This window comes from Rhizoctonia solani, chromosome 14 (assembly GCF_016906535.1).
Source record: "Rhizoctonia solani chromosome 14, complete sequence".
NCBI classification, from domain to species: Eukaryota; Fungi; Basidiomycota; class Agaricomycetes; order Cantharellales; family Ceratobasidiaceae; genus Rhizoctonia; species Rhizoctonia solani.
Genome location: NC_057383.1, coordinates 1,290,030 through 1,303,596, shown reverse-complemented (window position 1 = coordinate 1,303,596; position 13,567 = coordinate 1,290,030). Strand labels below are relative to the sequence as shown.

The following is a 13,567-nucleotide window of genomic DNA, read 5'->3' as shown; positions in this document are numbered from 1 at the left end:
TCACTAACATTGTCCCCCCCACTAACATTATCTCATATCCACTAACATTCATGTGCGCACTCCCCTAACCATCACTGACATAGTCCCCCCCACTAACATTACCCCCTATCCCCCACTAACATACTCTCCCTCACTAACATTATCCTCCAGTCCATCCCCCCCATCCATCCTACCCCTAACCATCACTAACATTGTCCCCCCCACTAACATTGCCCACCATCCACTAACATTCATGTGCGCACTCCCCTAACCATCACTAACATAGTCCCCCCACTAACATTACTCCCTATCCCCCACTAACATTGTCCCCCCCACTAACATTCATGTGCACACCCCCTAACCATCACTAACATAGTCCCCCCACTAACATTAACCCCCTATCCCCCACTAACATACTCCCCCTCACTAACATTATCCCCCAGTCCATCCCCCCCATCCATCCTACCCCTAACCATCACTAACATTGTCCCCCCCCACTAACATTGCCCACCATCCACTAACATTCATGTGCGCACTCCCCTAACCATCACTAACATAGTCCCCCCCACTAACATTACCCCCTATCCCCCACTAACATTGTCCCCCCCACTAACATTCATGTGCGCACTCCCCTAACCATCACTAACATAGTCCCCCCACTAACATTACCCCCTATCCCCCACTAACATTGTCCCCCCCACTAACATTCATGTGTGCACCCCCTAACCATCACTAACATAGTCCCCCCACTAACATTACCCCCTATCCCCCACTAACATACTCCCCCTCACTAACATTATCCCCCAGTCCATCCCCCCATCCATCCTACCCCTAACCATCACTAACATGGTCCCCCCCACTAACATTACCCCCTATCCCCCACTAACATTACCCCCTATCCCCCACTAACATAGTTCCCCTCACTAGCATTGCCTCCTATCCACTAGCATTCATGTGCATGCTACCCCTATCCCCCACTAACATACTCCCCCTCACTAACATTATCCCCTGTTCCACCCTCCCCATATTGGTACAACCCTTACCCCTTACTAACATAGTCTCACCACTAGCATTACCCCCTATCCCCCACTAACATAATCCCCCTCACTAGCATTGATGTATGCAGTACCCCTATCCCCCACTAACATACCCCCCTCCACTAACATTCCCTTGGAGTGCCCCTGTCCATTCATATCCCTACTACCATACTCCCCCCAGTAACATTACCCCTATATCTCCCCCCAATTAACATTACCCCTGGCTCTGATCACCCCTTATAACATATATTAACATGTACCCCTATCATACACCCCATGCATTCCCCTACACTACCATAACATATGCCCCTATCCCCTCACTACCATTTCCCCCTACCATTATATTATCCCCCAACCCCCCTTCCTGGCCATCCCCCTACCCCCAAGCTGTGGCCCTATGTTACTCCTATGTTAGGGCCCACGAGGTGTACAAGCTGGCATAGTCAATGACGCAATACTATGAGCGCTGAGGAAAGGCTTTGACACTATGTTAATGTTAGTCTACTGAAATAGGTGGAATTTTACAGTGGGACTCAATGCCTGAACGGGATTGTTGGTTGTATAAATTTATAAAGTGTGTAATTTGCCTCGGGTTTTATTGGTCTGATCGAGGAAGTCCGAAAGGGAACCGCATCCTGAAATAGATATATGACGGTGGGCCTCGGCTCCAAACACCAAGTTGCGTAGCTGCAGATCACCGACGTAATGGATGCTCCTATCTTAGCGCCAAGGCTTCCCGAGGTCACACGAGTAAGAATTGTCATTCATCTATTTATAGGATACAAGTTTGGTGTAGATACACAAGACTAATTTACAAGAAAACAACATGATTTAGCTGGCCTCGATGATGGCTTGAATAGCGGGTGCAATCTGCTTCCTGGTCGCCTGTTTCTGTGTTTGCTCCCAGGCCCTCGCCCTCCGATTCTCAATTCCGGGTATATCCTTTGGTTCCGCGCCCAATTCTGGGTTACTCTCTATGCCAGTATACAACTGTAGTTCCAATCCGGTCGGAGCATCAGCTACCCCTTCGCCCTGAGGAAAGACGAGTAGCATCTCCCGCTTGTGCTTGTTCTTGTTCCGAGTCCGGAAAGTGGTGAGCACGCCCAAGATGTCGAGTTTTTCCTTCTTGATGTACGCTTCTTGGTCTTCCCAAAACTTTTTCTGTCCGTCGCGTTCGATCCAGTGCTTCAAGCCCATGGGAACGGTAGATAACCCGACGTGGACAGCCTCGCCCTTTGAGTTCTTCCAGTGGAATGGTTTGTAGTCCCGTTTAAGGAGTTCTTCCCCTGACAAATTGGCAACATCTCGCTTTGCATCAACGAGGAGTGTGGCCAGGTCCGACAATGACATGTGCTCCTTGTTGGGCTCCCCTCCAGCGATGGTTGGAGCGCCAAACGGCGTACGAGGGTAGAGGTATTCCGCGGCGGTCGTATCATGTGGCGTGGTCTTGCCGTTATCCTTGAGTCCGCTCGTGTCGATCATGATAGCGGACAACAAGAGCGAAGAGACGTCTGTGATTGCGTCTCCGGGCGCAGGGGACGGAGGAAACCGGGGTTGAAAATAGTTAGTGACGATCGAGGCACACGATCCTGCCGGATGAATAATTCGAGGGTTTGCATTGGGATGGGCGCCCGCGTTTGTATGATGGTCAAAGATGGCGTTGACTCGGTCGGCAGCGGGGTCATTTGGGAACTTGGACGAGAGCACGTTGTCGTCTACGAGGGCGTAGGAAGACCGCAGTTCCTCGAGCTTGATCGCACTGGTCAAGTCGTCCATGGTGAACAAATCACTGTTGTCCTTGTCGAGACGAGCATATTTGAATGCAAGAAGGTTTTCGGGGCGGAGTTTGAGGTCTGAGCGCGGGGTCTGGATGAGAGCTATGGTGCGTTTGTGGTCGAGGATGGTGGAGAGATATGAATGGGCGAGAGCACTGGCACACGAGTCGAGATCTGATATTGACGATGCCGTTAAAGTAGACCGTGGCTAATGATGTATTATGCTCACCTCCAGCTGGATTGCCCATGACAATTGTCCATCCTTCACCCCGGGTAGAGTTCAAGTCGTCCAAGAAAGATATCTTGTTATTCGCAAAGAATTTCGACAGTGCGCTCATATTTGCTGAGATAATCTCTGGTTCAGTCAAGGAGACGAGTGGGGTGGTTGTCGGGGCGGAAGAGAAGGGGGCCGTTAAATAGGGCAAGATCTTTGACTTGAGATGGGTCCGAATACCAGAGATCATCGTCGATCCAATCACTACAACTGACACAACCATGAATCCTACGATCGGAATTACCACTCGCCGGCTCGGAAATCTCATTCTCCTCTTTTATCGCTCCAAGTCGCCGTTGAGGGTGGGCCAGCCCACGCCGGATCGCCCCCTCCCGGTTGGCGCTTAACCTTCAGAACCGGGAAATCGTCAAATTCTAGATCCACTCGCACCGCCACCAGCATCGATGGGATGAATCTAGCGACGAGGGCGATCTCATTGCCCATTCGACTTCCCCGGAGCAACCACTGTGCCTCAGTCAGAATGACATCATCTGTAAATTTGAGCTCCAAGCCTGACTTGATTATTGTAGATGGTCTCTCGGTACATACGACTCTTGGAGCGTCGCACTGGCCTCGTCCTGGCGTCGAGCAAAAACTTCAGCCGTTGGTGTTATCTATTACTGTTCCTCTCTCGCTGGCTCAATCTGGTGCTGTCGATAATCTAGACGAATCCGTCAGCTATGGCTCTATATGCAAAGTCGCCGAAGCATGCGCCTCTGAAAAGGGCAAATTTTCCTCGGTCGAGTCCCTTTCAAAGGGAATCGCAGATGCTTGCTTTGACGCATTCAGGAGTATTAATGAGGTGCGATCTGTGATTGAGAAACGAAGAGCCTTATTACATGCCCAGGGCGCCGGAATCAAATCTGTTCAACTTCGGCAAGGTACTGAGAATCAGACCTATTTCGTCCGGAGCCTCGAACTGAGTACTATTATTGGACTTCATCCTTGGGAGCGACTCGAGAAACAGCTTGTTCGCCTCGACCTTGAATGGTCCCTCGAATCCAATAGCCCCCTCCCTCCAACCGGATTCGACTTTCGAAACCTGGTCGCTAGAGTGTCGGACGTAAGTCATCCACACTTCTCCCAATAAACTATACCAACTTCCCAAAGATAGTTCACGGTCGCATCCGCATACCAAACTGTCGAATCTCTCGCAGCCGCTATCGCTCAAGTCGTGCTTCAAGCGGGACAACACATCAATGAAATCACAGTTCGAGTCGGTAAACCGAGCGCATTAATGATGGCCGATACTGCCGCCGTACAAATCACTCGCACTTTGTCCGACTTTGGTCTTCCTGGGCCTGCAAATGGACCTGCGTCCGCACTTTGCAGCGCATTGGCTTATACACCTCCAAGGGGCCAGCACCTTGCGATTGTTGCTCTGGGTTCGAATATGGGCGATCGATTTGTAAATATCGAGAAGGGATTACAGGCTTTGGAGAGAGAGGGTGTCAAGGTGGTGGATACAAGTTATCTTTATGAAACCGAGGCAATGTATCACGAAGAACAAGCCTTGTTTATTAATGGAGTTTGCGCAGTAAGTCACTCGGCTTCTGAAAATTTCCCTATTTCTTGGTTAATTATTATTGCCTAGATAAGCACCTCTCTAAGCCCAACCGAACTTATTGCCCTATTGAAGCGTGTCGAGAATGAAGTTGGTCGCACTCCAACATTTAGAAATGGGCCTCGGGTTGTAGACTTGGATATCTTGTTCTACGACGACCTCTCAGTAGATATATCCGAGGGCGAGTTCCCGCTTCAGATACCCCATGCGAGGTTAAAGGAACGAGAATTCGTGTTAAGACCTCTTGCTGAGTGAGTATTCTCTTTTTGATGACCCCAGTTTGCTCTGACTCTTGAATCAAGTATCATCCCTGCATACACCCACCCAACTGAGCAGAAATCGATTCAAAACCTCTTAAACTCTTTACCCAAAAGCAACCCCCCAATGCAGCGCGTGATGCCGCTCATATCAACCGCACATTCAAGCGCCTCTGCTGAAATGCAGCATCCCTACTGGACATGGGGTTCTAAAACCTATCTCATGGCAACCCTCAATACGACGCCAGATTCGTTCTCTGACGGGGGAAAACACGTCCACGCCCCAGAATCCTTGCAGCCGTCTCCCGCTTTACAATACGTGCGCGATTCGCTCAAGCAAGGCGCGGATATTTTAGACATCGGAGGATACTCCACTCGTCCGGGTGCGGCCTCTGTCTCACCGGAAACAGAGATCTCGCGCATCGTTCCCGCTATACAGGCGGTCCGAGAAGCAGGAATCACGATCCCCATTTCAGTCGATACGTTCCGCGCCGAGGTTGCGAGAGCTGCGCTCATGGCAGGTGCCAACTGGATCAACGATATTCGTGCCGGCCGAGGCGAGTACGCATCTTCCGCGTTCCGCCAATCAGAATCGATGTTTGATGTCGCACATGAGTTTGGGTGTCCTATCGTCTTGATGCATTCGCGTGAGCTCGCTAACGAAGATAAGGTGTATCCATCAGGAACACTGGATGGTGTTCGTAATGAGCTAGGACAGCAAGTCGCCGCAGCACTTCGATCCGGCGTCAGACGATGGAACATCATCGCCGATCCAGGCTACGGATTCAGCAAATCAATAGCGGGGAACCTTCAGCTCGTGCGGAATCTCAAGCATCTTGTGGAAGGTGGCGACGGTCCGAAGCGAGCGCTGGGAGGTCTACCGATCTTGGCCGGTACATCGAGAAAGTCGTATCTTGGTTCGATCGTCGCCCGCAGCAGGGGGAATTCGGAGACAGCACCGGTAGGGGCGCAAGAGAGGGAATGGGCGACGGCTGCTGCGGTCGCTGCCTGCGTCCAGGCCGGCGCCGACATCGTCAGGGTCCATAACCTCCAGGCCATGACCGATGTCGTCGCCGTCGCCGATGCCATCTGGCGGTCCGCCCATGACGACTGAGGGCGAGCCTCGAGCGTGTGCGTGCATGCGTGTGTGCAAGCGGGTGCGAGTGGGACTGGTATGGGTGTTAGTGTGGGTCCGGGATGTGCGCCTATGTGAGAGTACTAGTCATAGTGAAATCATATCACCCAATGTCCGAGCTCAAACGGATAGTCAAATCAGGCTCGGCTCGCGCTCTTTGGTTCCGCACTCCATATCGTATATCAGTCCGATGTATCCAATTCAGGCAGCCCAATGACTTCCTAGCCTGCGGGGTCATGACCACCGCGCGTCCCCGCAGCCTCGACGAAACGTGCAAGCCCGGCGTCGTCAAATACGAATCGCGCGGGATCTGAAATACACTGCCGATCGTATCCTTCCCGATATGATATTGCGGCCCAACCTCACGTGGCGCAATATCAACCCCAGTGAGCAAAAGATGCACCATGGCAGCTCTACGTTGACCATACGACGATAGATATTTAGTATGAGCTGCTTGTGGCCCGAGTGAGCGGAGCAAGCCTGGACGTAGCAAACGATTGTATTTTCGATGTATATAGAGAGACAGTGAGAGTAGAGACAGCTTGTATTCGACTATTACTAAGGAGATAGATGTCTATGCTTGGTTGCTTCTATGCTTAGCCCATGGTGGGCGGAGAGGAGGATGAGCTCATGCGCGACCCTTGTCCTCGAACACATTCCTCGTCGCGCGCGAGCGTCGAACGTCAGGCAGAGACCGGCGACGCCGACCGAGCGACGTCGACCAGACATCCAGCCCGGACGGGATCTCGCTGCACATCTGTTGGGCATATGGGTGTCAGCGAGCTGCTCGGCAGCTGGAAGAAAGCGCATCAGCTCACAGCAGTGTTGGCCGACGGGATCGTCATCTGGGCCACGGCGTCGGGCTGCACGATGATGACCGCTGCGAATCCTTCAGCCAAGTGCCAGTCGATGTGACAGTGCATGACTGTGTGGGGTGGGTGGATCAGTACCAGAGCGTAGAGCGAGTATGGATGCATGCATGCTTACACCAGACGCCCGGGTTGTTCGCTTCGAACCGGAGCACTGCCCACGACGATGCCGGGATGATGTGCGTGTCGCGGCGGATCGGGTTCGTTGTGTTGTAGCTCACCGACTCGGCCTCTTCGAGCGACAAGCTGCCGGATCCTTCGGCGACGATCCAGAAGGTCATGCCGTGCACTGGAGAACGATCGTGAGCGATGCGAGGTCGAGATCCAATGCGACCGATAGCAGCACTTACAGTGGTAAGGGTGGTCGATCGCGGTGTCCAGGTTGTTGAGGATCAGGTCGACCGCCCCCGTGGTGTTGTATACTACCGCCGCCACGTTCGATGCGTTGACCGTACCTCCGGCGGCGATCGTATGCAGGACCGGCTGGTACACCAGGTCCACGAACTCCGTCGAGTTCACTTCGAACCCGGTGTCCAGGTTGCCGTCCGAGTCCAAAGACACGGCGAAACCGGTCTGGAGCATTCCGCGGCTGACGACGGTCGTGGGTGCGTCCTTGGCCACGATCGGCGTCAGCGACGAGGTGTCGAGGTCGGTGCACTCCGCTCCCGAAACAACGTCGGTCCAGTCGGAGCTCGTCGGGTCCGTGGTGCCAGCGCCAGTTCCGTCTTCTTCGACGTAGCGGACGATAGCGTAGGTGGTGTTCGAGAAGTCGTCAGGGAGGGTGGTCAAGCACGCAGTGTTCATCTGAGCGCGCAGGTAGTATGAATCGCCAACGGAGCCGACGCTAGTATCAACTATGGCTGAGTAGCGTTGGCCGTTGTGGAACTTGAAGCGGTGGAGAGCGCTGTTCGCTTCGCTGTAGATGCCGGTGTCATCCGCCTCGGTGATGTTCATGGTGTGACCATCCAGCGAGACCCAGAACATGGCTGCAGGAACATGGTCATAGATATGGTATGCATGTCAAAAGTAACAAAAAAGAGCGCGGGACCTACCATGAGCAGCCGTATTGATAAACCGGAACCGATACTTCTTGTTCGGCACCACCTGAATCTCGTACGGCGTTTGGGTGAAGCACGTGCTGCTGTTGCCATAAGTCGCGCAGTCCCAGATGCCATTGCCGTTAATCAAAGCCGAGTTAGGCGATGGGGCGGCGATACTCTGAAGTAGTTTCGAGTCAGATCATGCGCATATAGCTACTCTCCAGTCACGTACCCCTTGGTAGCCAGATGAGGACAACAGCGCTGATGTGATTACTGCCGATGTGTCGTGGTACCAATCCGCAACGACCACAATTTGGTCTTCGTCATAGTCGACACCTCGCTTCAGCGGGTCGTCGGGCGAGTGTATGATTAAAGGCTAGCACATAAGGGAAGCGCTGGTGAGTACGTATAACGATTCGCATACACCCGTCACATACCCCATGGATTCCGTCGGCGAGCTGCGTCGACGCATGTGCACTGAAAGATGCGTTGAGTACATCGTGTGCGTATGTTTTTCAACATATTCCGAATTGTACTTACTGCCACCAGTATGTGCCGTACTGCCCGCTGACCGTGAACTGATACGTAAAGCTCGAGCCCGCAGGGATTGGGCATTGAGTGATTCCGGCAGGGCCATCCATCCAAGGGGTACTGTTCTGGAACAGTCCATGCCAATGGACAGTTGTGCCCACGCTCATGTCGTTTTGAACGTTGACGATGATTGTGTCGCCGTCGTTAGCTTCGATAGTAGGACCGGGATACTGGCCTGAACAGGAGAGTCAGTTGGGAAACCGATCTGCGCGCGGAGTGATGCGTGCTTACCGTTGACGACTAGCATAGGGCGGTAGTAGCCGTCGGGAGACCCAGTCGCTGTCGCGACGGTCCAGTCGTAGGTACGAGTGACAGGGACATCTGTGATCACAAAGTCGCTGCTGAGCGTGAGCTGCGAGGCTACAGCAGTGACGGTAGCGGTCGCTGTGGTCGTAGATGCGGCAGCGGACGTGGTTGTAGTTGTAGTTTGAGAAACCACGAGACCGAAGAAACTAGCCAGTGCGCCGAGCGCTGCTGGACGTAGGAAGTGCATGGTAAACAATAGAGGTAGTCACAGGCCAAGCGAGAGTGCCAGAGAGAGAACTGAAGAAAGTACCGAGGCAGACGATGCTAAGAAACGAGGCACTTGTGCGTCTTTATATCCTCATTAGCGTTCAATACCTTACTGCGCTCGATTGAATTTGTAAACTATTATGTCCCTCCCCCGTCTTGATGTGATCTAATAATAATCTGGTCTACTCCTTGCTCATTTCTCATTGACCGGCCTACCTAGCATCTCTCAAGAGTCGTAGCATATTTGATCTCTTGATCAAATCCCGGACCGTATCATGGGATCAACTTACGCGGTAGTTACTGCGGCACCGAAGAATTTGGAGAAATACCGAATTTCACGACTGCGCGTGTTTTGTTCTATTACCAACTTGTCAATCACTGACCCGAATGATTTATCACTTCGATTGGGGATCTTAAGGCTATCCTTCGTCAGTATGGGCAATCCGTATAGCTACATGCATATATTATCGTATAGTTTGTCTTTGTTATCCCATTGTTTAACCTGCGTTAATGTCTTTTATATTATGTCAAAGTGGAAGGGCTAGCAGTCACAGACAATGTGTAGTTATCTCAAACTCAAAGCTTCACTTCATAATTCGTCATGGCAATTTTGCTTGGCGGTCTAGGCGAAGAAATGTAGTTATTTGTCGACTGCGGCGTGCGGTGGTTGTACTATTCTTGTCTAATATCCATTGTACGACCTACTGCGCCTTATGAAATTATTGATAGTAGTCTCGTACGAGGGCTCTATCAATTCCGATAACACCTCATCCCTCGGACTGCATGGGACTCACTGTCGTTTGATCAACCAATGTTTCATCCCCACAACCTGTGATAATACTTACTTAATAGTGCGCATCATCCTGGCCTTAGTTCAGAACAACATGACCAAATTATCAGCAACTATGAGATTCATTAGCGTTAACACTGGAAGAAACAGTTGTCTGGATGTCGTAACTGTAACAAACATGTAAAAATTTCCTAAATGTGATGGCGTGACAGCTAAATCCACAAACGTCTACCCATACTGTGGCAGCAGCTTTTATCTCATGGTCATATACATACATAAATATATATCAATGCTACAGAGATGCTACCAACATGTCTCTTCTATGCGTAACCCAGGTTCGGCCTCAGTTCGTCGAATCAAGCCGACGGTCTCGAGGCTGGAGCACACTGTTCTGTAGCAGCTCAGTATTCTTGAGTCTAGCTAAGAGGGGTCAGGGTTATTTCGGGGCATCACGAAGGCCGGTATTAGGTCAGAAGATAGATTTATACATTGTGCAAGGCGAATATAACGACAACAAGTAATATTATGCCCCTTTAGGCTAAGTGAAAACTAGGCTGAAATGGAGGTTAATATGCAATAACTTTAGGCACCAAACCTCTTTTAGTCTCATTCATACTGAGGAAGATGTACTGGAGGCATTGATTTAAGACCATATCAATATAGTTTCACCCAAATTATGCTCTCCAGTTAAAGTAGGGTCTTAACTATTCGAGTTTTGGTGGAACACTCTGGATTTTTTATAGCGACGGAGCAAAGGTTTAAGTGCGTATCATTGCAAATAATGTATCATACAAGCTAATTTACAGTAAATGAAAAACAACAGTGGATGAAGGGGTTTATATACATGAATTGTAAGCGTTTCAACATAAAACATTACGCTCGTGTCATAGAAGGGGTCCCGAGGTCCTAAAGCTAGCGATTCGAATGTGAAGTAAACGGAAGACGCCCATGATTGGCAGAGGTTGAGAGTATAACTACAGACATGGTTTTAAGAATGTTCCAATTCTCAGTGAAAATGTTTGATAACAAATATTAAGTGTTCCCGGTCATTCAACGGAACTTGACCCCATATTCCGTGTTCCCGGTTCTATCACTCTCCAGGTAGTGGCAGCAAACGTCCATTAGCGAGCTGAATTCCTCCAAAAAATATACAGTTACAGCTTAATAACCATATCTTTTTCTTGATCTGCTGTCTCGCGCTTGACTTTATTAACCCTGTAGGCAAGAACTCTGTCGAATTTCGTAGGATCAATAGATAGCGATTTACGCCATATAGCAAGTGAGTTGAGGGATGGTGATAGAAGAAAGATGACGACGAGAACGGTGTTCGTTGGATCAGTGCGTGTGACAGATTTTTGAAGGGTCGAATCGAGTGTCTTTTGAGCATCTTTGTATGTGATCCTGAACGACACATTCGTTATAAATGCGAGGGCTGATGAAAAGGTATTCGACATACCAGTCAAATGCCAGATCTTCAGGATGGTTGGGTGAGCGATAATCGACATTGCATATGACTGCCCCTTTCATTTTTGTATCTACAAATTGCTCTGCCTATGAGAAGTTATGAATCAGCTATTAGACGTGAGTATAAGGGGATACACGAACTCCGAACGTGATCACTGCCTCCTTAATCCTCTCAATCTTCTGGATGGCATGTCGGACTCGCGGATCTCTGTCAAGCGGGAGCCCCCATAATATACGCTCTTGAGCGGGACGATGAGATCCAATAAAAGCGCGCTGGGCAGGTACCAGAGCCTGTCCCCCGCTTTGGATCACGCGTGGGGGGCTCCCACGTGCAGACGAAATCTGTTGTCTTGGAGCTAACGCACCTTCCAGCCGGGGCGCGGGTGCAACTGTGGATGTCGAAGCCGCGGGAGCGGCAGCTGCGGTTGTATTTGGCACCCACCCCCTATTTTTAGTGAGCTTTCGCCTTAATTTTGATGGCGCGCGTTGAATAGCAGGTTTCCCATCGTCTACAAGTATTATTCATCAGTTGTTAGTTCTTATTGATGTGAGAAATCACGAAACCCCCACCAAATTGTATATTTGTGCGTGGGTCTCCTATGACAGGAGATGCCCCTTGTCGGCCACTGACATCGGGCGATGAGGTGTAACCATCCAAGGTAGTTGAAAGTTGGGAAGGAAGTGGAAGCCCACTGGTAGGTGTGTCGTAGGAGTACCTACGAGTGGGCGGGGGTATGCTGAGTTGGCCTTGAGTCCTTGATGAGAGATGGTCCAATCGAAAATTGCTAGGATGGGGATAGGCTGTTGGAGGGATGGAGGCCATGCTACCGTATGCTAAGTGAGAAATATTCTGTTGAGGCGTTTGGGTATTGAAAGGAGTCCCCCACCCTCGAGAGCTGGAAGTCGTGATCCCAGTTCTCCAAGCTTGAATCGAGGACGAGGGTGTGTGATCCATAGACAACGCGACTGCAGGTGGTTGCTGTGCCGTAGATATAGTTGAATGAGGAGGTACGGGTAGTGCTCGTGAACCTTGTGAGGACTGTTCTGAAATGTGGGATCCAACGATAGAGGCGGGGGAAGAATGTGATAACGAGGAGAAGCCTTGTGAGGGAGGAGGGACTTGTAGTAATTGAGACCTGGATGAAGTGACAGTTGGTTTAGGAATCACAGAGTGAGTGGACAGCGATGACTGGGATGGCTTCATTCGCTCCGAATGCACAGAAGAACTTTGAGGTACTAGAGATGTAGGTTTTAGTCCCGTTTGATGTGCGAGTGAATTTTGTCCTTGAGCAAACCCTGATGAATTCGAGTATAAGGTTGTCGGGTTTGGAGGGGCGTCTGCTACACTGGTACGTGGACTTGCGGCAATTGGCGGTAGAGTCGGGACAGATACAAGAGGCTGGGAGTGACTATGAGAGTGCGAATATCCGGAGGGTGAGGTACGGGGCGCAGGTTGACTGGATCTCCGACTCTGCAGTTGCTTGTACGATGAAGGAGGATTTAAGGTCGAAGACATCATAGTCGACCCTATGATTGAAGCGGGAGCAGGGGTGGGGGCCACCACCGAAGGAGGAGCCGAACCTAAAACCGAAACAGCAGCTGCACTCCAGTCGGGTGGGACGATATGTCCCGGTCTTACTACACCATCTACAGGAATTCTCGAGACAGAGCTTTTAGGAGGGGAGCTGGAAGCCGTCGACGAATGGGCCGAAATATCAACAGGCTCTGGGCTCAACGCCGGAGGTTTTTTCCTTCGGACGTGTGTTGCCTCCGAGCGAGTAGGAGACATTCCGGAAGAAGTTTCAGATGCTTTTGTTGATGGGATCGCAAGAGACGGTCGAGAAACATCGCTTCCGCCCACAGACGAATGCATCACTGTAGAACCAATAACCGAACCCCCCACGGTGTTTCCGCCCGACCGACTTCCATCGAAGCTGCTACTTAGAAGAGACTGAGGATACCTTGTACTATGGTCTCCAAGCTCCCAGTCACTGAGCCCTAGTAAAGCTTCGTCTGCGCGCAGATCCTTGCCCCCGATGGCTGGGACTGGGGCTGTTGTGAATAAGTAGATAAATATAAAATCCGACCCAAAATCTCGGTGAGAAGCCGCCGAACAGATTTGGGATTAGAAGCTCACGATAGGCTAATTCTTGTAAAGTCTGTCTGCGAGGCTTTCGTATGGGCATCCCAAGAATGCGTCAACACTTGGTTCCTGGGTCAATAATGAGGGTCACATAGTACTTTATTGACCCGAATTTTATATACTACGTACGAGAAAT

General features: G+C 50.8%; 4 protein-coding genes across 4 annotated transcripts; 1 reads left to right on the top strand and 3 right to left on the bottom strand.

Moving 5' to 3' along the window:
* Positions 1-1,847: 1,847 nt before the first annotated feature.
* On the bottom strand, positions 1,848-3,129 carry RhiXN_11026 (exopolyphosphatase; the record flags this gene model as incomplete). The annotated part of the gene is made up of 2 exons (XM_043330841.1): positions 1,848-2,965; positions 3,021-3,129. The coding sequence occupies 2 exons, from the start codon at positions 3,127-3,129 to the stop codon at positions 1,848-1,850; spliced, it is 1,227 nt and encodes a 408-aa protein (XP_043186186.1).
* A 157-nt stretch (positions 3,130-3,286) lies between these two features.
* Positions 3,287-6,000, top strand: RhiXN_11025 (uncharacterized protein; the record flags this gene model as incomplete). The annotated part of the gene is made up of 7 exons (XM_043330840.1): positions 3,287-3,400; positions 3,444-3,540; positions 3,596-3,867; positions 3,913-4,128; positions 4,180-4,602; positions 4,660-4,880; positions 4,932-6,000. 7 exons carry the CDS (start codon positions 3,287-3,289, stop codon positions 5,998-6,000), a joined length of 2,412 nt encoding a protein of 803 aa, XP_043186185.1.
* Positions 6,001-6,649: 649 nt separating this feature from the next.
* RhiXN_11024 (Multicopper oxidase) lies at positions 6,650-9,014 on the bottom strand (the record flags this gene model as incomplete). The annotated part of the gene is made up of 9 exons (XM_043330839.1): positions 6,650-6,778; positions 6,840-6,946; positions 7,009-7,179; positions 7,241-7,876; positions 7,943-8,108; positions 8,163-8,306; positions 8,368-8,407; positions 8,471-8,696; positions 8,753-9,014. The coding sequence occupies 9 exons, from the start codon at positions 9,012-9,014 to the stop codon at positions 6,650-6,652; spliced, it is 1,881 nt and encodes a 626-aa protein (XP_043186184.1).
* Positions 9,015-10,978: 1,964 nt separating this feature from the next.
* Positions 10,979-13,161, bottom strand: RhiXN_11023 (uncharacterized protein; the record flags this gene model as incomplete). The annotated part of the gene is made up of 4 exons (XM_043330838.1): positions 10,979-11,225; positions 11,281-11,375; positions 11,430-11,797; positions 11,859-13,161. 4 exons carry the CDS (start codon positions 13,159-13,161, stop codon positions 10,979-10,981), a joined length of 2,013 nt encoding a protein of 670 aa, XP_043186183.1.
* Between the last annotated feature and the right edge of the window lie 406 nt (positions 13,162-13,567).